General features: G+C 39.3%; 1 protein-coding gene across 1 annotated transcript in view; it reads left to right on the plus strand.

Annotated features, from left to right (window-relative positions):
* CA10 (carbonic anhydrase 10) overlaps nucleotides 1-25,673 on the plus strand; it is a 153,347-nt gene that overhangs the window by 52,782 nt on the left and 74,892 nt on the right. Inside the window, exon 5 of the mRNA XM_018918973.3 lies at nucleotides 21,344-21,486. Coding sequence (XP_018774518.1) covers nucleotides 21,344-21,486 — 143 coding nt within the window. The remainder of the gene's footprint in view (nucleotides 1-21,343; nucleotides 21,487-25,673) is intronic.

Below are 25,673 nucleotides of genomic sequence, written 5' to 3' on the forward strand. Positions count from 1 at the left end.
TACAAAATGTGTTTGTAGGTACACATTATGTGTAATTACTAAGACTGGTATGTAGCTCCTGTTCTGATCTCCATTTTAAAACTGATTAAATTAACTGAATAAAACTAAGTAAGATTTATGTGTTATAAAGCATCCTAAAGCATGTCAGTCTTAAAGCAATAACCAACATCCTGTATGAGGTTTTAATTCCTCAGCTCTGCACTGCATTGCCATTCAGAGTGTTAAATGTGATTGTAAACAAACAAGAGGGAGCCTCAAAGTTAGTTCTTGCTTCAAGAAAGAAGAGGATTCCATTTCTCTTTACTAGATAAGTCCTGTTTTACTGAGAGAATTGAAAGGTAACATGAGAAACCCTCACATGTTCGAAAGGAACAGAAGTGATTCAAGAATGTGGAAAATTATGTCAATTGGGTATTCCTCAGACATGGTATCTTGAATAGGTCATTGGAAATGTTCATGTGGGCAAGCCAAAAAAATGGGAGTAAAGACAAAAATCCTAAGTAAACACTTCCAGTTCTGCTGTCAGTGACTCTCCTGAGAGTCACACAGCCACGCCCCCATCACAGCCAGTCAGGCAAAGCCCTGGAAGTCTGAGCTTTTGAAAGAAAATCTGCTGCTCATCAGCTTTCATAGTGAAGAAATACCAAGCAATTCTTGTTTGGGGTATGTGCTATGATTCCATGGGCAGGCTTCCCAGAGACTGTTAGGTGGCACAGAAAAGCCTTGTGGCAGCATGCCAGCTGGCACTCCCAGCAGCACGCCATGATCTCTGGAACCCCTGAGAAACAAGCAGAGCTTCCTCCACAGATGGCTGTCAGCCTCCTCCTCATCCGTTCCACAGTCTGTGACTCCCAAATCAATATTTTCATAGGCAGTTCAAAATTCCAGCTGTGTTGGAATGCCAGGCTTTTTCTTGCTCCAAGGTCAGGGCAAGTTTTTGAAGTCTCACTCTGAAGTTTATTACAAACTCAGAGATGGGAGCTCTCTCTAGCAATTCAAGAAAGTGACCTAAAATGGTGTTTATTTATTTAAGGTTATTTAAGTCCCAATTATCCAATAAACAGTTGACATCTATATTATTTATTCTTCTAACCCAATTATGATCACCCAAAACCCACAATGCGGACACTTTTCACCCAATTAGAGGAAACCATCCAGATTCCTGAAGAAGAAGGAAGAAGGTGCAAAAAAGACAACTAACCCATGCCCAAAATTCTCCATCTTGGGCTCCCATATATCACCATATACTAAAAGCCCAAATCAAATTTTTTTCACCCTGTGAGATCCCACAGTACTCTCCAAGCTACACACACACTGTTTCTGTGCTATCACTCAATTTTTTGAAGCCGTTTCCAAGGTCTCAGGTCAAACAAGGTGTTTACTTGAGGGTTGGCACCCTTAAATTCAGAAAGCTTGAAGTTTCCAGCCATCAGAGTTCCAGCACAGCTGGATCTTTTGTGGATGTGCACTCCTCCAGCCTCTGCTGGTAACCATTTTCTTCCATTTTTACATGGCTTTAGCCAGTGGTTTCTGGTGTTGAGAGTCTTAACCCCCAATCACCAGGGACTGCACTTTAAAAAGAAAGTTTCGGTTGTATTGTCTTTGAGATTAACATCTGCCAGCTGGTGAGGACAGTAAGTCTTGTAGTTGTTCAGCAGAGTTCCTGAAAGGACACTGGTTTATTTATTTTGTAAAGCCCTACTTTGTAATTTCTATGTAATTTGAGATTATGTGTCTGGATTTTTCCTTTCTCTTCCTCATTAAAAAAGGTTTTATGTACAATTTTTTCAAATGTTGTAAAAACTGGAAGTAGAAATCACCATCAAAGCAAAATAAAAATTGCCCATTAATGCTGCATTTCATTCTGGAGATGGCATCATTCAAAAGTCTGTGTCTATGTAATCTGTAGAATCCTATCCGTAGAAATCACCATCAAAGCAAAATAAAAATTGCCCATTAATGCTGCATTTCATTCTGGAGATGGCATCATTCAAAAGTCTGTGTCTATGTAATCTGTAGAATCCTATCCTGTTGTCATTGAGAAAGATTAAGAGTTTCACTGAAACCTGTTCTGTAAGGAAATAAAACTTTTACACTATCACACAACCATTTGTGAGAAGCAAAAATGCTTCTTTCAAAGGCCAGTCCAAGCAGGAATAGATGTGTACATAGATAAGCAACCTGAGCAGATGGCTAGGATAATGAAAGTTAATGGCTGAGAAGAGGTCCCTCTGACATTCACTATTAGAGACAACAGTGGCTGTTAATAAAGCAGAGTTAATTTTATGGCAAGGAGCGAAATATTTAATCAGCACTACTTCATACATAATTTAATTAACTGCCTTCACTCATCAGTATTAACAAGAGCTGGAGCTTGGATTAATGTGCTTGAGCTTCATCACAGCACTCGCAGTCTGCTTAAATGCTGCCAAAACTTTAATAAAGTGCTGCCAGTCAAATTATAGTATCTGGGCCTAGTGCATCAATGTGCTGCTATTACAAATTATCCTCTACTCACATTATTGTTTGCTAATTCCTTATTTATGCTGATCTCTGCACTAAACAGTTTAATTAGTGCACAGTGGTAGAACAAGTTTAATTTCTTATCCCTTCCTTGATGACATCTTTAGTATCATCCAAGTTACTGAGCAATAACTATAAATGGTGTATCCTTGTGTTTTCAACCCCCTCAATTTTTTAAATAATTACTTTAATCAGAAACATGGATTGCCCCAGCAGAATTTCTACTAGTCTGAAAAGGATAAATGCTAAATTAATTTCTGTCTTGGTTCTAAAGAACATTCCTATTGGGGTCTGTGTTTTTCTTTTCATAACACAGATCTCACCCTCAGTTCCTATGAACAGCCTTGTTTGTGCCACTTGCTGTGGCTTGTATTCCTTGTTCTTTCTGTGACTCCAGGAAGAGATAAAGACAATGAAGGTTTCTAAAGTATTTTTCTTTCTGCTATTGAGAGACTTGATTCTCAGAAGCTGATAAACCTTCCTCAGTAGAAGGTGAGAGAATGATGCTTTGGCATTATATCCCCTCCTGTCCTACCTGTGGCCAGCCTCTCCCAGGAGGCTTTGGAAGAGGTAAGCCCAATCTTAAGAACTGCTGAAGGGGAAGGGAGGGAAGCAACCTGACACTGCTTATTCCACCTTTAACTCTTCTGAAATAAATCTCTTCTACTCTGCAAAGCCCTTGGCTACTTTTCAGCTGGGTGAATTGAGGCCAGACCTTGGGAATCCAAAAAGAGATTTGAAAAGTGCTTTGAAATTCAGGTTCTGGAAGCATTACAAGCTGTCATAAGAATCACAACAAGATAAATGACATTACAGAGAAAAGGCAGAAGAGCATGCTGTTTTTTATATTTTTGTTCATCTTACCAGAAGAAGAGAAATGAAGATGTCAGTTGCAGCTTTTGGTTACAGCCAAGAGCCTGAGTTCAGGAGTCTATAACATGTGTTTGAGGGAAATTTTGTTAGAAAGTAATTTAGAATTGTAGAACATTCAGAAACCTGTTCTGGAAGGACAGAAAGGTGTGTGCAAGTCACACTTGACTGTATTCCACCTGAATAGATTCTCCCTTTTACCTTGGCTTTTTGATACTATTCTCGCCACTTGGAGTATGTGAAATCCAAGGAAATCAAAGGTTTCATAACCATCCAATCCCTCAATCCATGAGGTGAAACTAGTGGAGACTGAATTGGAAGTGGTGCCATTCTTTTGGGACCTGTAGCCCTGTACTTGGCATCAAGTCTCTTGAGGACAAGTGAGGCCTAGAGAATGCAGCACAATACATGAAAGGAAGAGACAGCAGCCAGAATTTCTCAGAATAACAGAGAAACTGGATCAGTCAAGAGCTACATAAGCAGGAATGCTATTTATGCTAGATGTTCAGCAAGTAGTGCCATCTGAGGATTAAGCAACTCATCCAAAAAAAATTAGAGGTTAAGGCTAAGTTGGTTATATTTTTAAAACAGAAAACAGTGGAGAATCAAACCCTCAACTCTTAATAAAAGTCAGCATAACTCCATTAATTTAACCAGAGCCCTTACCAGTTCAGAACCTGTTCCTTGCAGTCAATATTTGTCCTTTACCATGTTTTGATAGGGGTGTTAGCAGCAGCAAATGAAATGCTAAGTTGAGTCCAAGTATTTCCTAACCCCTTGTCCCAATCAGAACCTGTATAACAATCACAGATTTTCAGGGGTTCAGCACTGTGCAAATGCCTTGCAGGTGGGGAAAGTTTCTCTCTTAGAGGAGCATAAAATGAGCTATGTTCACACTGGAGAAACAGTTGGAATCTGCTGATAAATTTGAAATCCTACTTTATCCTTTTGAGTTCTATTTAAAATAGAAGATATAAAGATCATCTAAAGGGAGAAGTACAGTGTCTACCTGAAATCTGGTTTAGACTAATAAATAGGCACTTGGGCTTTCAGCCTTTTAACAGAAGGAGGAGAACCACTTTCTAAATCAGTTTCTAAGTTTTAGGCACTTTTGGTGAGATTGAACATAAAAAGTTGATCCAGAAAATAAAAAATTGATCCAGAAAATCAGCAGACAACTCATGATGTGAAAGTGCTGGTACAAGGACTGTTGCAAAATGGAAACAGTAGAGATGGTTATGAATGGGCTGCCCCAGGATTTTTCTGGGCAGTGGCTGCATTTGTCAATGAGATAAAAACCTGGCAGAAAATAGAGCAGTATTGACTTACGAATGATTTGGACAGACTCAGTTTAAAAACAACAGAACAAGGAGGTCATGCAATTAACTTTAGCAAAAGAAAATGTGATGCTTGCAGTGAGGGGACATTAGAAAACTGTCTTTCTCCTCCATGTGTGGTCCTGCTAGTAATTGTCAAGAAAAAAAAAAAGACATTTTAATAGTAAAAAATGGCAAAAAGATAACTAGATCTTCCTGACAACCTTTTCTGCTTGTGAGCTTTCTGCCCTGCACACAGGGAGTGACACAGGCTCTGTGCTGAATGTCACTGTCGGCCAGAGCTCCAAAGGCAGCTGTAAATTCACATCTCTCACAGCAAGAAGATGGTGCCAGATAATGGGTATGGATTTTCTGTGCATCAGGACACTGTGTCATCCAGCTACCACCTGTACTGAACCTAATGATTTGTCTGAATAAAGCAGTACTCCATAAACTTTACTGCTGAGCAAACAGAACGCTGTTGGCAACATCATATTCTGATCTCCCTTTCAGCCCATCAAAAGATGACTCAATTACCATTTAAAATTTTATACTGCCTATGAAGTCAAGGACTGGAGAATTAGTAGTCAGCTTGAAGGTATTTTGAAAAGAGCAAATATATCTTAATGTGAAGAAGTAACATGTTTGCATGTTAGTGTTAAAAGGACAAGCCAGTTTTGGTGTTAATTTTTTGAGATGCGCACAGTGAAGAACAGACAGATGAAAATTATGGATTCTGTCAGCATCAGAGATGGCCAGATTCAGGGAAATTAGAAACAGAAGAAGAAAGACAGAAGAAATTACAATTTCTTTACCTTCTGGAAAAGTCAAGGCAAATGGTAAAATGGTTAATTAGAAATAGGCTTGTGAAGCTTGGCATATTTTCCTTTCTTAAAAGCTGGGGTAGGTCTTTGTCTCTAAGGTGCTTTTATCTCATGGCAGAATTTCAGGGAAGCTGCCTTAACCTTACATCTTAGTTAAGGTTGAGTCTAAGTCCAAAATATGGGTAACATCTTATTTAAAACTGGAAAGAAACTTACTTATTTTTATTGTGCTCACTGCCACACAGTCTTGTATAGTCAGTGGTCAGAACAAGCACTGCCAATTTCAGAAATTCATTTTCTAATGCAAAATTTTATAAAACTTCTATACAATTTAGTAATGCTAATGTACAAGGGATAACAAGAACTAGAAAAAATAAGGAAGAATTTGAAAACTTCTGGTACACTCAGGAGTTTTCATGCATTTAATTAAACCTCATTCATGACAAAACATGAGTATGTGTGAGTACAGATTAAGAAGCTAAATGTATTTCTGAGTTTTCACACTGCTATATTGTGAGGGATTTTTAACCTATGAGTTATTAAATATGAACCATGGAGCATCCTGTCAGATACTGCTTCACACAGCTGAGTTAGGAAATAGATGAGTATGGAAATATGAGAAGAGATAGAATGAGACAAGCTATTTGCACTCATCTGACATCAAGGTAATGCACTAAAACTCATCTAATAGATGGTTTGCTACAATAGAATTTTCTTGCACCTTAGACTACAAAATGAAGTTACATAAAGAATACTCAGTTTTAAAACAAACCAAATAAGAATATGCTGCATATCTCAAATTAAGGGGATTTGGTATTCATGCTAGCAAGTTACAGTAATCATCCTAAACCTTAACTGTTACCTATAAGCACTTTGTAACAGGGATCTGGTGGGCCATGGCAATTATCTGCTCCTAAGTTTGGGTGTCCTCATTAGGTGATTTTCTTATTGATTGGATGTCCACAGGGTTTTCAGGTATCCCAAGGTCTAGGATTTACCATCCAGGTGATTCTACCTGAGGGTGAAAAAACTTCCTGCAGAAGATTTAAGGAGAAGCCCCTTCTCCTGCTTGGAGAGGGACCAGCCATGTTCTTACCAGAAAGTGCAACTCCTAAGCAGGTAGGTAGAAGAGGATCAGTCACACACGATTTACCTCTAATGTCCACATCAGGAATAACTCCCTGGAGAAGACTGAGTCCATCAAAATATGCAGGGTTTTTAATACTGTTAACACCTGCTTCAGTTGTGAGCCCAGTGCAGCCTCAGCCTGAGGAGAGCAGCAGTTGCCTTGGAAGTTGATCTGTTTGAGTGCAGAAAATGAGGCTCATCTGCTTAATAAGTTACAGAGTGTTTTCAGATTTTTAAGGAGTTATAAGTGTTACAACAGGGAAACAGAGGCCTTTACAGAAACCTCACTAGGCTGCAAAAACTGTGCTTCCTACTTTTTCAAAGAAATTTCTAGAAATGGAGGCTTCCTAATAACTGGTGTGTGTGGAGATGCCCAGGCAGATCTGTGATGAGTGCTGGGGACTGGAGCATTAGTCAGTCCATCTGAACTGCTCTTGCCAGACAACATTTCATAAGAACTTTTGATTTAAAATGCATTGCAAAAATCCTTTCACCAGCAGAAGCAGCTTCACATAGTATCAGAGAAGAAATTTCCCAGAAGTTATAGTTTATGGGGTTTTATTTCTTGCAGCTTGGGAGTGCATTTTTTGAAGGAAGAGAAAGTGAAAACAGCCTAAGTCAATTGTGTGAACAAAACCAGAGATTCTTCCTCAAACCCCTGAAATTATCCCCTCTGTTTAAAAGGTTGTGCCCATTTTGATTCTATTATATGCTACACTGCAAAACCAGAACATGCATGAAACATGTGGAAGGTAAAGAGGGAATTTCAGAGATTGTAAGAGATATCAGGCATAAATTTGAAATTAGATGTGGATAGCTTATTTAGTATCTTTTGTCAAGTGCTGTGTATTCAGAATGTATCCGTGGTTGAGGGAAGCACTTAACTGTAAGCACTAAAATTGTATTGTTCCCCTCTAAAGCTGTTAAACTTATGATGTGGTGATGCTGAAGGTTTCAAAGGAGTGATTATCACTAAAAAGCACAATCATAGCAAATCAGTGGTGTAACAAGAACACAAGCCTTGCAAAGTTTCAGACTTGCATGCAAATACAACAAAAGGTATTATTTCACATCATAAGACTGACAAGCAAATCACTGGGCCAAATCCCAAGAAACGATGTATAAAGACCTTTTTTTGTACTAAATTGGCCACAGTTAATGCTACAGACACTAAATTGATACTCCTCTTGTAGTAGGCTGGTTGTAAACGGTCCAGGAATTGTCATTCTGTTGCTCTGCTGGTTTCCTTTGGCAGCATAATTGAGATATCTGTTACTTCAGCTGACAACAGCAGATAGTGCAGAACGAAGAAAAGGCATCACTATTGATGGAGGTAAAGTCTCCAATGACAATTGCCTGCCTGAGAGACACAGACTTTGCCTTGTTCCTCTTGCACAAAAGATAAATAAATAGTCAAGGAAACTTTGGGAAGTACAGTCCAGACTTTAGGAAAATAACTCAGCTAATACCAGCTGTAAGAGTATTTGTTTTGCTAAGGTTTTGTGATTCAACTTTCTACTATTCTGAAATATGCACATTCCATTTTCCTCATAACATATTCATTCTTTTCTGTTAAAGAAGAAAAGCGGAGTGGAGCAAGTTTAAAGCTTAGTCACTACATGTAGTTTATAGTTGCTAAACTCATGCTGCTCTTCTGCTAAGATGTCTTCAGGCCAAGAGGGATTCTATTTCATTGTGTACTACTCCAGTTCAGCAACATTTCTACAGCTGTTTGAAAAGCAGGATAGGAACTTCTTAAAATACCTTTCTTAAAGTTCAGATCAAAAATTTATGTTGTGTATTGTCACAGATCAAGATGGAGAGCTTTTTTTAAAAGAAAATGTTCTCTTTGTCCCAAAAACCTCAAAAATTCATTCAATTTCCTCTCTGCCCGGGGCAGTGCTGAAATTTGGCTAAATAAACCAGAAAAATACAATTTTGTTTGCAAGACTGATGTTCACTTTTCTTTGGACAGGTCATACTGAAAAAACCTCTTAACCTCTTAACAGTAAACACCTGTAATGAATTTGTATATGGCAATTTTAATGGGATTTATGATACTGACTTTGGTAGCTTTGTGTTAGAAATTAAAACAGAAGTAAGATTTCTAAATAGAGCTAATTTGTACTTACTTACCCTTCTGGATATTACTTGTACTAGAAATGTATAAATAATAAAAATAAATCACATTGCCAGATACCCAAAACACACAAGGCTCTTATAGAAAAATAAACATTGTGGCCATAAATAAGAGTCTGTGTTCTCTTTTTCACGGAGAGCACAAACTAAAACCAAATGTATTCAGGTCAGTTAATACAATTTGTGTTTAAAATTTACACTTTATTTTTTGCTTAAAACCAGACTGGTTCACTAATGGAAGGTACTGGTCAGTTTATGGAACCAGTTTGTTCTGGACAGCCTTTTGGCAGATGCAGAGAAACTGTAGGTTTATTCAGCTAATTCAAATTAAACCTAAAAATCAAGTGGAAACAAAAGTCAGAATAATTTTTTCTTAATAAAATATTATGTAGGAACAGTTAAGAGTTGGTAGCTCCAAAGTCTAAGGAATTACCATGAACTGGCTCAGTTAGTTCTGTTTTCAGGATTATTCTGTGCATTGATTTCTAAAAGTATTAGCCTGTGACACAGAGGTGAATTGAAATTTATATTTTCAGTGGTTATGAAGCTACAGATTTTGCCTCTGGACAATTTTTTTTTATTACCTGGTGTATTTAATACTCATAATAAATTTCAGAGTTGATTTAGAAGCGTGGGTCCATAAGGTAATTCTTGAAAGTTTTGCAGTGTTTTTCATGTGCATAGTTATAAATTTTCTAATCAATCTTGATGTAACCATTTAACATTTTTCTTTCTAAACATCTTTTCATAAAGCAGGTGTGATTTTATTCCTCTACTGCTGTAAAGACCATCAAATTCTGTATCCACAAAATAAGATGTATTTCTGGGTGAAGGTCACAAGTAATTAAGCCTCCAAGGCACTATCTTATATTGAATCTTGGCATCCAAAAAGGCAACATTCATTACCTTTTACTCATCTCCCTTGGAAGCAGTTGATAATCATTCCATCTGAGTTGTTACACTCTCTGGCAGGAATGGGCTGTCAGGAGTTTTCCAGAGCTACGGCCCTTCTGTGACACACTGGAGAGCAGATTCTGCTCTTTCTGCTTCCAGGAGATTTTAGGATTCCACATCCTGGCATTGCCCCTCTGACCAGTTTCCCCTTGCACTGCTGGAGGATGTTTGGTGCTACTAAGATGTTCTTCAAGGTGGAGCAGTTACCTTGCAACTCTAAAGGTGCTCATGCACTGCTGCATTTCTCATACAAACAGTGTGCTGTGTACTGGCACTTTTCACAAGCTGAGGTAAGTCTTTACAAGCCACAGAATGAAAATTTCACATGGTTGTTGCTTACAAACTCAGGCCCCCTGCCAGCCCTGGTCAGATGAGCAGCATTTTTTGTGGTGCCATGTGATTCACACTGAGCCAGCTGACACCCACCAGTTAGAGAAACAGCTGGATAAAGAGGGCTCTGAAAAGATCACTGCTGTGCTAAACAGCTTTTCAGTCAGAGTTTGTGGAGTTGCTAGTTGGAAATAACAAAGTGTTCTGCTTGCAGTGCTGTTTGAGCTAACCTTGAGCACTCACCTGACATTCACAGCTCAGTTACTCCTGTGTCACAGTGTTTTTGTGCTCTATGGGCAACACAGCAGCACAGTCCCAAACTCTGTCTTACATCCAAGAGGGAGCATCCACTCCTTTCCTGTTCCCTGCATCAATTCCTGCTGCTGTACTCAGAGCAGAGTTGATCTTGTCCCTTGGTTGCTGCTGTGAGTTGTGCTGTTCTGGCTCTTTGGCTCTTGTTCAAGCCATCCCCGGAGCAGCCTGTCCTGGGGGTCTGCTCTCTGCCCTGAAGCTCAGCCCTGCTTTAGGACACAGCCCCCACCATTGTCCAGCTCTGGCTCCTTTGTGTCACCCCTGGCCTGTTCTCCCCTATCCACTCCATGAGCCATATCCAAGTAGACTGCAGATCCTGCACTCATGGGAAGAACAAAGCAGATCCTGCCCATTTCAGAGCTTTGGCACAACACACAAATAATTTAAGAGCACATGATCTGCCCTCTGTTGGCTAATTTTTGATGGAATAGTTAAGGCAATACCTTGGTTTGGTTTAACTCAGCACTTCTTATTTAATAAAAGAACTTGAAAAGGCCTTTTCTAAATTTTGAGCATGAAAAATAGAAAATCATTGACATCCTGGTATTACCTACTACAATTTGTTGGCACTCAAGATCTAGTCCTTGCAATAGAACTAAAGGTAGATAGAGACATGTACACTTTAACCTGTTTTTTGCAGAGAGTGAGTTTTAAATTTAGACAGAAAAAGGATGTGAGAGTAGAGATCAAAATCTCTAATCTGTGCTAAGTTCAACATAAATTTCAGCTCTACATTCTGAATCCTGCTGCTGAAATTTGTAGGTAATAATTTTTTCCAAAGGGTGTGGGATGGCAGTGGGTCATTCACACCCTCCTCACTTCACACTGCCCTGCCAGCACTGTCCCATCACATCCAAACCTCTCCTCCCTTTCTCTACTCCCAAACAATGCACAATGCCTAAAGTTTTTATTTGCTTCCTTCACCACCCCTATTCTAGTTTTTTTAGGAGTTGGAGAGATTTTGGAAGTGTGTGGTTGGTTTATTTTCAGACAAAACCACTTTGAGAACCTTGCCATTTCTCCTGTGCAGTGGGATAGCTGCAGAACATTCCTTTGTGTTCAACTGCCAAGACAGAAATGTCAAAGTAAATGAAAATACACTTGCTGCTATCATTTAATACACATTTAGGTGAGTATTCAAAATTCTTCACAGCCTTGTGAAAACAAAGATATTTTCAGAATGTTTCCTCACTGAAAGCAAAACTCAGCAGTTGCTGTATCTCTGTCCAAAAGCAGCCTCAGCAAGATCAGCAAGTTTGTTTGGAAGTTCAGATTCACAGCACAGTTCAAAACTGATTGCATTAATAGAACTTAAGGTTTGAAATGTGACCTTGTCAATAAAAAAACCAGTATATTTGTACATCAGTATATAAAAGCAGTATATTTGACTATCACAAATGGCAATTAATCCAATGGTATAGGATTTTCTAATGTTGGCAAGTTCATAAAGGATTAAAAGCAGAAAACTTACTCAAATAGCAGTAAAAAAAGAATAAGCATGTAGTATTTGCCTTGCATTTTCTAGAAAAGCCAAGAGGGTCATGGATACACCCACCTGAACAGCTTTAACAAGCAGGTTTGGAACTTAAAGAGTAGGCTTGCATGTAATGTGAGATGTCTTCCCATCCATGTATGACATTTTAGCTATCTGGTGAAGGTTTAATTATGACCAATTTCATTTGTTCTCTAGGTTGCAGGGGATTTACAGATAGTGGTGCAGTTTCTTTCCTCTTTAAGAAGTTCTTCAGTATTTATGTTGTTTATAAATTATTTTTCTGTACTAGTCACCACATTGACAGACTTTTTAGATTATGTAAGTGGCCCATTTTTTTCAAGAAAAGGTGCATCCTTTCTTATCTTCCCTTATTTTTACCTGATTTCCGAGAATTCAGACAATTCATTTCAGTCTTTCTGAAAATTAGGTAAATAATGATCAGCCTTACACCCATCATAGTAGTGACCACCTGACATTCCCTGATTTATGATGCAGGAACTTCTTGGGTAAGAAACACTTCTATGTCCTGTATTAGTCCAGAACACAGAAATCAGACAATGTGGCAAGAAACAAGAAATACCCTTGCACTCAGCTATACAGAGAGCAAAGAGCTATACTCCTGTGCAAAGAGTTCCTCAGATACTTCAGAGACCTTCAAGATACAAACGTTGCTCAAGAGGAAGAGAGAACAGAAGTGAGACTTCCCTAGACACTCCTTACTGGGATTCCAGTAAAAACAAGTTCATCCCAAGTGAGAGGGACCACAAAGTGCTTCTGCCTGTTGCACACAGAAACACAGAAAAGTATTTCAAATGAATCTCTGGGTACAAGAGATCTGGATTCTCCATGAACATGGAAGTTTTCCTTGATAAGGATTTCACTGACTGCTGTGCTCAGCAGCCTGTCTGCAGGGGCTGGATGCCACATGCTGTGTGTACTATAGGTGGTCAGGGAAACAGGGACTAGATTCTGCCCCAAAAGAAATATCAGACTTTGAGAGTCTTCACCACAAAAAGGGTGAAGAAAATGGAATCATTCAGTGAAGGATCAATCACTGCTCAGCAATTACCTAAATAATTTGATGTAGTCTCTGAGGGAAAGCCAAGGTTTCTTTCCATTCCAAAATATTTTGTAGTTATGACTCTGTTCAGAGTTGTGGCTTGGCAGCACCAGGTCGGACTTCTAAGAGATCAGGATTGCCCAGACAACATTTTTTCCAGCCTGTGAGTAATTGCATCAAGTCAGCTGTGCTCACTTCTGGCCTTTCCAAGAATAATTAAAGTTACAGTGTTTTGGTAATCTCACTGCAGAAGCAGCATTCCCAGGCAGAGCTGGAGCCCTATGGGATGGGGTCAGAGAAATCTGATTACTCCAGAAAACACCAGAGCAGAGAACATCACTGTTCTTGCTTGAACTGTCATTACAGATACAAACTGCAGCACTCAGTGCTAATCTCTGTGCTGGGTCCCCATTTTTCTTTGCAAGTCAGCAGATGCTGGACATTTCTACCTCCCTGCTGTCATTAACTGCAGAAGCCTTGTGCAAAACCAAAATAGTGCAGACCTACAAGTAATTCTCAAGGGGCTGCTATCACACAAAATGCCTTGGAGAATGGGACTCGTTAACCTCTCCTGAGTGCTCCTTACACCTGCCTTCTTGAAACTGAATCTCCTAATGCCCTGCAGTTCCAGAGTAAGATGCTCAGTAAACCCATTCTAATAAAGGATGCACCAGCAGGCATGCACTGGATTTGGCAATAAATAATTAAATTCCAACTTAATACCTGCAAGTTACATTTATTTTAGTAACTGCATACTGTGAGGCACAGGGATACCTAGAAAAAGCACTTTTGATTGAATAAATATGCTGTCTTTTGTTGTTTTTTTTTTTTTTTTTGTTCCTACTTTAATTTATATTTTTCAACAGAAGGATCAATAGTAACCCAAAGACATTAAAATAAGGCTGAATCTACAGAATAGAGCTCAAGGTATCTGATGGATAAGCAGTCTTTTCCCTTAAAACAAGCTTTGAATTACTTTTCTCTGAACAACTTTTTCTATTCAATTTCATCTATTTGAGGCTTTCTTCACCTTTCTTCTTGATCTTCTTTAAAGTCTTACATCTCACTCATCCTGTCTCAAAACAATCACTCATTTTAACAGCACAGCCATAGTCCCCAGTTCTACAGCACGAGCCACAAAAAAACCCCAAAGATGAAGAACATGAAGAGGAAAGATTAGAGATCACAGGATAGCTCAAAACCTGTTTCCTGCATTTTAATGCAAAGTCCCATTTCAAGTCCAGAACGACCATGACAACTTTTTTTTTGCATTTCAACTTTTTCCCTTTCAGTCTATGCTTCAGCTCCAGTCTGAACTCTCCCTGTTTTCTACCCCACAAAATACAAAGAGTGCCAGGCAAATGCTCTCAGTTGTGTCTGTGCCTGGTTCGAGGGAAATCTGTTGAACCTTGTCAGTGATTGATGGCTGAGGGACTGACTAGACCTGGTTAGAAATTACCAGCTGAGTGGCAGTAATTCATGGCAGCTCATTAGTCATACCCACAGCCTGGGCACTGGCAGGCAGAGGAAGTGGGCCCAAGGTGCCACTCAAAGGCAGGCAGGGCACAGATCCAGCCCACAGGGACTGGGGATGGAAAAGAGGGAGAGGATGCTGCTGTCCTCCGCTTTCTCATTTTTAGTTCATTTGCCAAGAAGGATTTCCCTTACCCAAGACTAACACTTTAATGAGCAATCTGTGCCAGCTCCACTAAACATCCTAACTGCCTTTTAACCTTTAAACCAAACTATTATTTAATCTGTTTTCATTTCCTTTTTTTTTTTTTTGCCATAGTTGTGCTAAATCTATCATCAGCAGGACCTTCACTCACATTACATGGAAAAACCCATTTACCCCAAAACTATAGTATCTTTTTGACTAGAATGAGAGAGAAACACATTCTCTTTTCAGAACTTTAGTAACCCTGACCCTAGAAGACTGTTACCTGCTTAGTTTTGGACCTGGATATACCTCTCCCTCTAGGTAGCCCTTTCTACTCCCACCACATGAATAATAAAAAAAGTCAATATGAGAAGCATCGATAAACACCTTTACAAGCAGCTGACCTGTATTTTTCAGAAGCATTAGTGTTTGATTGTATAGCTCTTGTTTGTGTGAACTCACCAGAGGGTGGCAGAGAAAAATGTAATTACATACTGTTGTATAACTACTCTTTACCCCTAGCTTAGCATAATTTTTAGAAGTGAATTAGTCTGGTTTAATCACTATAATGAAAGGAGTGGCACTGTGTTCTACACTTGTATCCTAAATTTGTAAATAAAAATAAGCAAAAGCTTTGCAGGCCAGAGGTCATTAATTTTGATTGCTAAATACTTTTTCCCAGATAATTTAATTCTTAATTTAAGAAAATGTTTAATTAGGCATAAATAAGCAACTATAATTTAAATGGTGAATTGGAGAGGGTATTGCATGATGTCTTTATTAAAGGCATAGCAGAAAATAGCCACTTTTTAAAAGACAGTATCATGCCAGAATCTCAAATCCTCATTTTCCCCTTCCTGTTTTCTGTTATCTCTCATTTAATGAGTGTAGTGGTTGAACTTTTCTTGTAATTGAAAATTCTTCATACAGAGGGAAGATGACATTTGAACAGACCAGTATGGACTTATGTCTCATGGTTTGAGAGGAAGTGAGTGTTTTGAGATGCTGTAGTCAAACCAATAAGTGCTCAGATTTGAATACTGGCACCTGGTGTGGCCACTGAGGACATGGATACACCTCTGAGAACCCAGGGGGGTTAAAAGCTGAGAACTCCCAGGGGAAAGGTCTCTTTTGGGTTCCATCTGTGAAAGAGAGATCAGAGCTCCCCTGCTGGCTCCGAGCTGGGCGGGGGAGGAGAAGCCACAAAGCCTGACTGAGGTAGGGCCTGGGACAGAGGAGGGAGGTGAAGGCCCTGCAGGATGGAAGGGTGGAGGAACCCTGAGAGACATCGGGCAGCCCACCCCCCGAGGGAGGGACAGAGAGGGAGACTGTGCCTGTGCTTGTACCACCTTGAAATTTGATAGCACAGCCGGCGTGAAGGAGAAGGCTGCTGTGAGAAGGTGCCAGGCAGGGCAGCGTGCGAGTTCTGGACAGGCAGAGCCTGAGACTTTTAACCCTTCTCTTGGATGCTGGAAACCTTACAAATTCTGATTCTTCTTGGAGTTGAATGAGGAGAGAGATAGAGAGGATATAAGAAGAAATGGGCCACGAGAGAAGTTAGAAAGAATCTTAGGTGGGAGGAGATGATAGAGTGGCCTTTAGCTAAACTTTTCTTGTATAGCCATAGACAGAACCATTTTTCCTGTGGCACAGAGACTGCATTTAGGGGGAGGCAATGGCTTAGAGACAAGAGAGTGCAGTGATGTGATGTGAAGGAGTGCATGAACAGAGACAATGGGTGAGGAGGGTGGTGGTGGTGCCCTCCGTCTTCAGGGAAGAAGAAGAAGATCTCTGTTCTCGAGACCCCTCGGCCCCCAGGGGTGAAATCTGGTGGGGACAGGTGTCCCAAAAGTGAGAGACTCTGCTCTTTTTGGAACTGGGCAAAGCACCCTTTGAAAAGGAAAATCCCAGAAGCAGCCCTGGTCCATGTGCAGTGGTGAGAGCACTGGGCATGGAAGGAAGATGTCACGATGGCAAAATGATCTCCGGGTGGTGCCACGTGTGACATGGAAACACAAGAGGCTTCACCTGTGTTTCCTGGGGAAGCCTATGGTGCAAGAGAGACTCCTCTTTCCTTGATGAACTGAGAATTATCTGAAAAGTAGTGCTAGACTGAGAGTTAGTAATCTGAGAGGTAAATGTATTAGAAATTTGGTAGCGGGGGAGGAGGAATATTTTTTGGCAAGTTTTCATCCTGAGTTCTGTGTGTTTCTTTTATAGTTGTAAGTTAATAAAGTTTTTTCCCTTTTATTCCTAAGCTAGAGCCTGCTTTGCTCTATCTCTGATCACATCTTGATGCTTTCTCTTGAGCTACAAGTGGCTACTGGGGATATTTCTCCTCAGAGACACCTTCGGCTCGCAAGCAGTTACTATTAAGCACTCGAGATAGGCCCATGCAAAGCAGAACTCAGTTTACCTCTAGCAGAAAAGTCCAGGCGATAGTGAAGAGGAAGAGAGCGTGTTCTGCCGGAGAGTTAAATCCAGAGTTTATTCCAAGGTATTACAGTTCCAAATCTCAGTACTGCTCCGAACAGACCCCCACCGCATGGCCCCAACGCCTTTTAAGCTCACAGGAAGGTGGGGGGGGGAGGACAGGTGAGCCACCAACCAGGTGGGAGGGGGAGGGTCTCAGGGGACAATGACACCTGGACAGGCCAATGACCGCAGGCCTGAAGGGCATCTTTTGAACTTACTGGGCAGGAGACAGGCAAGGAGGAAGTAGTCACAGCTGAGGGGAAGAACCTAGCTTTACACCACAACAACATCTCACAGCAAACACCAAAGAAGAAGCATTTTCATGAGAGCACTGTCATTGCGCCAGGCTCAAACCATGACAGTATGGAATTAGCAGTATAGAATATGATGTTGCTGGAGTTCTTCAAAATTTTAATTTGTTATATATTTCAAGATTTATTGCTGAAAATTTTTAATTTTTTTTACTATCTCTTGAATAATGGCAATGCTGTCTTACTCTGGAGGATATATTTCAGCTGTCAACACTTTGCTGCTTAAAAAGAGATTAGAACACTTTCAGTTCTTAAATTTGAAGCCATTGTGATAGTGTCTAATGTTACTGCAGTCTGGAGATTTCTGTGACCAATTACTGAGATGAATGCCATTATATACTCTGCCTTTTTTTTTTTTGGTGTCCCTGATTTATCTCTCAAAGCCTTTATGACTTTACCTTTGGCTTTTATGTAGCAGCAGAGCAGGTCATGTGGTTATCCAGTGGAATTGGAATGATAATTTTCTTCAAGCTGAGTAGGTGGAAATAATTAATGGACTGCTTTATTGATGTACATAGATTACTGATTCTCTCTGTGGTTCCAATTCCCAGCCTCAATAAGGTAGCTTGAGATTTTATCTGAGGTACCAGTAATTACACAGGGCAAGAATAATCACTGCACAAATACAATCTTTTATGGTGCTTTATGCCATTGACAGGGCCAATGCTAAGGATTTAAAAAAATAAACAAAGATATGCTGATCGATAAGTTGACACTTTTCATTTAAATTCATGAACTCTGGAGAAACTTAAATTCAGGGAATCTGTGCTCTTGGAAGTTGACCAAACACTTCAAAGAGGAATTTACAGGCTTGGTGCAGTTAAACAGAAATAACCTGACTGTCCTGCCTAGGCTTCACCTCGTGTCATTGACAGGGATCAGTAGCAGATACCTTGGGAAAAACAAGCATCTATAGAAATAAACACCGTTAAAATTGGATCGCATTAGCCACTTTTTGTCTCTCCAAGCCTGGTGCAGATTTTAAGCAAGGATTTTGGCAGTTCACATCACTGTGATATTCGTCCTAGAGTTCTGTCTGATCTGAATGAATTTGTTAATTTTATCTGTTTATACTAAAAGTCACTTTTCTGATGCTTGATTCTGAGACAGTTTCTTAGATTCATTCCTCATAAAAGAGCTCCTGTGTGGGAACATCACTTGACACAATTTTGTGAGCAGTAAGGAAAAGAATTCATACAGCTTTACTGACACATAATGTTACCTGTGCTGCTCTTACAACCTGATTACCAGCTGGTCCAACACACTCAGCCAGTGTACTTGCTTCTCATACTCTTAAAAAAGTTATTAGTGGTTTTTAAGAGCTTTGGAAATTGTTCTTTGATATCTTCTTCTGGCATGTCTTATTTTAGTTTTTTATTTAACTGGTCAGAATTTATCACCTTTTCCATTTTTCTTAATTGGACAGCATTTTTTGAAAATGCTTCCTTACTTCCAGCCACCCAATTATTTCCTGTATTTGATGTTTTCTGGCTTCAGTCCCCTGTTTAAACAAAGGCTCAAAACAACCCAGAACACCTTAATTCTGGTGGGAATTTAAATAAAATTCTTCATTTCTATCTAGTTCTTCGCTGGGTTACATAAAAGTCAACTACACAAAGCTTTTCATTCCTAAAGAGATGTGAATTCATTATAGGGATATCTATTAGACAATCATCAAATCACTACAGTTGGACCTCTGAGATCATAGAATCCTTAATCCAACACCCCAGACCCACAACTAAACCATGACCCCAAGCACCAAACCTACAAATTTTTGGACACAAAAAGTGTTGCTTCTATAGTTGCTGCTAAAGCAGAGTCCTTGCCTCCAGTCATTTCATACTGGGTTCCTCTCTACAGCCCTTCCAGGACCCAGACCTTTGAGTCCAGCATGATTTTTTATTGCAGTCAGGCAATTCAGATTTCATACACAGTACACCCTTGTGTGTACTGTGTACACCATCCTGGGAAAACTGTTGGCTCCTCTCAGCACAAATGCAAACTGTTCCCTGCAGACTATACCATTCTCCTTATCTGCAAGTTTGCTGTCGCTATGGAAGGACATCCTTCTGGAACACCGTTGCTTTCCTCTAGAGAGGGGAGGCTCATATTTAGTTCAGCAAATCCTTGGTACTCATCACCAGAATAGCTCTCAACCCTTCCATTATTTTTCTAGCTGCTTTTGTTTCACTGCTATTTTGCATAGGTTTGGTAAAAGCCATCAGAATCCCTCATCCTTTTGTGTCATGCTGATACTGAAGCATCTTCATCTATCTCAAGATAAATTGTTCCCAGTAAATTGAAAAGAGAGCAGCTGCAATAAAATACATATTAAATAAAGAAGTCAGAGATTCCTACACAGGTATAAAATGTAAGCAATCCACCTCACCATATAACACACACACAATCACACACACACAAATCTGTTGTCCATAGTGTGCCAGCACACACAGGATATAAACTCTGAATTTTCTGTGAGGAGAATGTTGAAGGCGTTGATCAGACACAAACTTATGATCTGATGTCTGTGTATTATGTTTGCAACAACTCAGCTCCTAAGCAGTGCAAGTTTAGGGGGATTTATAGAGGAAGCAGAGATGACAATCACTATATTCAGGCTTTGGGTACAATAACCAGGAGCTGGAGCACCTTGTTAAATGATATTTAGAGCTGGTATTTGGCCTGCATGCAAATTAGAGAGTCACAGTAGCTCCTGTACAGTACAGGAGTTGTCTAAAATGCTTCAGAGGTCCACACACAAAAAAGCAGCATATTCCACACATGAGTAGATTTTTATGGAAATATAACATAATTATGGATAAGGAGATACTGTTTCATTAATGACTTAAGCCCAAGTGGAACCTTGTCTGCTGGTTAAACTGGAATAAAAAATGACAACTATTTTTATATGTTTTCCTACATTCATACATCTGTTTTCTTCAGACTAAACAGTTAATTCAGTACCTGTGTTTAATTTAAGCCTTGGCTTCCTACATGAACTTTATTAGATTTTTCTATTACAGTTCTGAATACTTGTAGATCATTTTGGGTATCTAAGCAGCAGCACTAATTACTTTAATTAAATGTAATCAGACATTAATATTGCTTAATAGCCCCATCCTCTAGTCAACTTAGGTGTGCAGTCCTAAGTCAGTCATCTTAATTAACCTTGGGCTGAATTACAGGCAGGATCACTCTGATCCATGGAGTGAGTGCAGCTGTGCAGAACTTTTCTCTTTGTGTGCCCAGAAATAGCAGCAGGACTGGAGAGGTCCTGGAGCTCCAGTCTGGGGTGTTTAGAGAGGAATTGAAGATTTCAGCTCAGACTCACATGTCTGATGACAGTTGTGACCTTTGCAGGACAAGGCCACAACTGTAGCTCCCTCCCCTCAAGTTCCAGGCAGGCACAACAGAGAATGCAAGGTTTCCTGTCAGAAACAAGAAATAACATTATAAACCAGCCCCTCCTAGCAGCCCTTTTCCAGTGCAGCTTTTCTGGGTCAATCCCATTTGCATCATAAATTGTTTTGCTGTCAACTTGAAGAAAATGTGCTGATGTGCTTGATTTGCTGTTTTATTGCACTTATCATTGTCTAGGATTTTATTTCTTTTAAAAACTTGCTAAAGACTTGTTTTTTGCCAATTCCAGGAATATTTCTGGCCAGAATGTTTGGGTTTTTAAAAAGTTTTTATTATTGAACTGGGATTATATCTAAGAGAAATAAGAACTAACCCACCTTCTTTCCTGATACAAAATTATATGAAATCATATGTTTTGCTCTTGTATGGAGATTTAAATTTCAAATGCAAGATGAATTTGCCTGTTTTCAGTTTCAAAGTGTGTACAGACAATCAGACAAGTTTAATTACCTGGCCATCTGCCTGGCATGTACTGCTCCAGTCTTTCCAAACTTCCATTAAACTTGCACTTTCTTATATTTTGCAGTACCCTCCTTTTGGGGTTTGGTGAACTCAGCTTGGAATCTTTGCTCTGTTGGGAAAAGACAGTCACCTGTCAATATTGAAACCAGCCATATGATTTTTGATCCCTTCCTAACTCCTCTTCGCCTAAACACAGGGGGAAGAAAGGTAGGTGGTGTATAAAATAAATGGAGTTAGTAGATTTTAAAAAAACCAAAATTGTGGTGTATAAAATAAATGGAGTTAGTAGATTTTAAAAAAACCAAAATTGCTACATTTTATTTTTCTAAAGCATTTACTTTTATCTGTCAGTTCGGAGGCAGAATAACAATGTAGCGTGTTTTAAATATTGTCCTCAAATCACTGAACTAATCAATTCTGTTTATCCAGCAGAAGGATTGATATTTCAATTCTGAAATTATTTTATACATAAAACATCTTGAACCTTTTAGCGGTCTTGGCAATACTCATTAGTTTATAATGGTTTTGTGTTGCTTTTCTTATATTGGGGTGCCTAAAAGGGTATTTTAAAGTATTTATTTCTTGTTCCATGCAGGCAGTTGTCTGTTACCAGTGTAACACAGGTTGGGTAAGGCCATGCAGGTGAAAAGGCCCTGTGAATTACAATATTGGAGCAAGCAGAGACTCCAACAAAACGTTATTTGAAAATTATTTATCTTCCCTTGTTGTCATGACAAACGAGATGTCCAGTGGAAATGGTGTGACATTCTAGGAATTTGTCCTTCCCATGGAGGTTCTGGTGACACATGTGCAATACATTAGAACTTATGTGGGCTTTATCACAGAAATGCTGAAATGGTGGTGTTGGTTTTACTGGAGGACAGTAATGATTCCAACTGAAATTTGCTGCCCAAATTTCAGGGTAATATTTACATTTTGCTTTTTAAATGGAAATGCATAGAAGTTTTTTGTTTTGATTTTTAAAAACCCCCAAAAATTAAAAAACCAAAACTCAAGAGTTTTGATGTCTCTGCTATGTACATAAAGGCTTACACATGTCATGTTATTTATAAATTACAGAATAACAAAACATGAAATTCAAGGACGTGGAAGTTGTCAGTGAGTCGAATGCAGGAGCTTCAGAATATTCAATGTCTTCAGCAGTTCTAAGAACTCAGCTGGGTTTTTGTACCAGCTCAGAATGAAGCAAATGTCTGATTATTGATAAAATTTGGAGGCACTGACAGACTGGGAGATGCTGTATCAGTGATGAGGTTTTTACTGATAAAAACAAGAGCAGGCTCCTGGTACTCAAGGGATTTCAGCATTTATTATAAAAAAAAGAAAGGCCTAAAGGAAGGGGCCTGCAGGCGGAGCAGGAGCGCAGGGATTCAGTGGGTCAGGAGCCCCTTTTTATCCTGTTTTTTGTCCCTTTGGATTGGTTTCTTTTTTGATCCTTCATTTGCATGAAGGTTTAAGGCACTTGATTGGCCCATTTCAGTTCTGTCCAGGCTGGCTCATTTCACTTGGGGGGTGATGCACTTTACTGAGGTGTATTATGGTACCCTATTTCTCACAACTACCCTTTTAACCCCTTTTACAATATAATAACCAAACTAACAGTACATGTTTAACAGTCTATCAACTACTTTACAACAGTTTCTAACCTATTTTTAACACTTACCATGCTCACAAATACTGCCGCTGATGACCTTCTATCATGTTACAGAATTTGCTCCTCTTGTGATTTGTCTTAGAGAGATTTCCAATATGGTTAAATCAAAATTCTCCTTTGTGAAAAAGTATTGCAATTTTGATACCTTAATAAAATTCTTTTTTCATTCTTTGCTTCACTGAGGATTTGATTTTACAGCTAGTGTATTTGTGTTCACTTCCTCAATACTGTTTTTTGTATTTTAAAAATAGAGGCGTGTTTCATATGGAAGCACTTCAGCTCTCAGCACTCAGAACCAATTGCTGTGGCAGCCAGGGAATTTCTTGGACAAGACTTAACTGTGATTATGCTGTATATGAAAGGGTTTTATGGAACTGATCCTAAGAAAACTAATGAATAAATAAAAAAGGGATTTGATGTGGTTTCAAATCAAGTTATAATAAGCTAGCTTACATGCACAGTGAACAAGAGAGACAGTTACTTGCACACAGTCACAATAATAAACCTCTTTTGGAAAAGGGGCTGGGAAGAGACTCAAGCTCTTCCCAGCAAGAGACAGCAATATGGAAGGAAATACTCAGTGCAGTTGTTCTTGGAACAGTAATTTCAAATTCTTAACAATTTTTTTTGCTATTAATTTAGAAGTTTGATTTTTATCGGGTTTAAAAAATATTTAATTTTGAAAGCAACATATCTACTTTGTGTGCTTCACTTTGGAAATTAGCTTATGAGGAACAGAAGAAACTCACCCACAGGAGCAGAATCCAAGACCAATCTATGATCACTGACTTAATACCTTCTCTTACTCCTTTCACTCCTTGCCACTCCTTTCCCCAGGGCTTTATTTTTAGTGGGGAGTATTAGTTAATTTCTGTAAACCAGTTACCTGTTTAGTTCTCCCTTCTCACCTTGGCAGACCAAAACTGTTCCATTCCACTGCAGAATTTGTGTCTAAAATTTCTACTTAAGCACATCCCTTTCTAGTTCCTTTAGATTATTTTATTTCAGTGTTAGTAGTGAAAGCCTTTTAGTAAACCAGATTGAGACTTTCCTACTATTTTTTAGACTGCTTGGAAATAAAGAAATATATTTCTTTCTCCTTAAGAGAAGAAATGATCTGATAGGAGGGTATGAAGGACAACATCACTGTTTTCCTACAATGGGAGAAATGCCCAGTCTGTGGCCCATCACACAGCAGGCAACTTAATGGTTACTTCTGTTCTGAGGCTGAGAAAATTCTCCCCATTCCATTCAGGAGTAAAAGGGATGGCAGTGCTATTTGCCAAATATTTATACCTCTTTGATCCAGTTTTTTGCAATAAGGTTGCAGTGAGCAGTGATGTATTGCTTTTTGTGCTGTCAGACAATTTCAGGGCTGTGTCAGGTCACACATTTACAATTCAAGCACCATCAGATGCTACTCTAAGTTGTGCTCTTATTCTGTATGTGTGATTCTCCTGAGAAAGTAGCTTAGCAGGTCCTGAAGCCTTGAGTGTCATTGATACAGATAATTGGATTTCAAGATCCAGAACCTCAGCACAAGATATTTAATGAGTTTACATGCAGAAGAAGAAGTGCTGCTTTTGAGGAAACTTCCCAGGTTCCAGTTCTCTCTCAGTCCCAGCTTTGTCTCTTAGTTATCCATTTTAATGAATTTAGCAAGCAGCCCATTTCAGATAAACAGCCCTTTCTGATAATCAATGCCAACCCTTATTCATTTGCAAATCACACTCCTCCATGTCACAAACAATGGCACCCTTTTGCTTTCTCTGCTCTTTTTGCCTCAGATTCACTTGAGTACTAAAGCAATCAGCACAATAGAATATCTTATATTTAGGCAGGAAGTACCTTGGGTTTCAATCTCCAAAGCAGGGTTTTCCAGCCTGTCATGGGTGATTTTGGTGGATGAAAAACCCACTCCACTTCCCACTGACATGGTCCTTTGCTGGGACTCCTTCCTCAATTCACCTCTGCAAGAGCTCTGCCTTTGGTCCCCCAATTTTTGTCCTTTGCCTTTCTGTAGCCCATCTCACTTTGGTCTTCTGGTTCTCTGTGGACTTAATTTCAAAAGCCCCATTTCTAGAATTCTTTAAGACTCAGCTACAGTTCTTGGCCATAGTTTGTTTTTTTTTCTCCAAAAAACATGTTGAGCAGCAGCATTTGCTTTAGACAGCAAGTGCATCCCTGCCAAGTAATTAAACCTTGCCACATCAGTCATATGAGTCATTTTAGGTTACACTCAAGGACTGAAATTGTTGCCTCAAGCAGGTAAAGTTCTGTTAAAACCACTTTATTTTTAAGGCAAGCCAGGACATTATACCTGATGTTGATCCCTGGGGAAATAAAAGGAATTTATGTCTGCTGGCCAAAGACTGTTATTCTATAGCTCAGTGTGCATAAATGAAAGTTAATCAGCAAGATCCACGCATCTGCCTGCTCATATGGTTCATTAATGAATACAATCATGTATTATTTAAATTAATATCCATATAAATAATTGGTTCATTCTATGCATTACAAGATAATGGCTACATTCATCAGCTTCTAAACTAAAACAGAGTAGGAGAAAAGAGATTTATGGATTGAAATCAGTTACATGGTTTCTCTGCCAGTTAGCTCTTATTCCATGCTGTTCAATCAATTCAGAGTATTACTAGCATTTTTCTCAAGAGTGCAATATATGACAATTGCCAAGCTTTGCTTTGGTGATTACTAAAAG

Source organism: Serinus canaria, chromosome 18 (genome assembly GCF_022539315.1).
Source record: "Serinus canaria isolate serCan28SL12 chromosome 18, serCan2020, whole genome shotgun sequence".
Taxonomy (NCBI): domain Eukaryota; kingdom Metazoa; phylum Chordata; class Aves; order Passeriformes; family Fringillidae; genus Serinus; species Serinus canaria.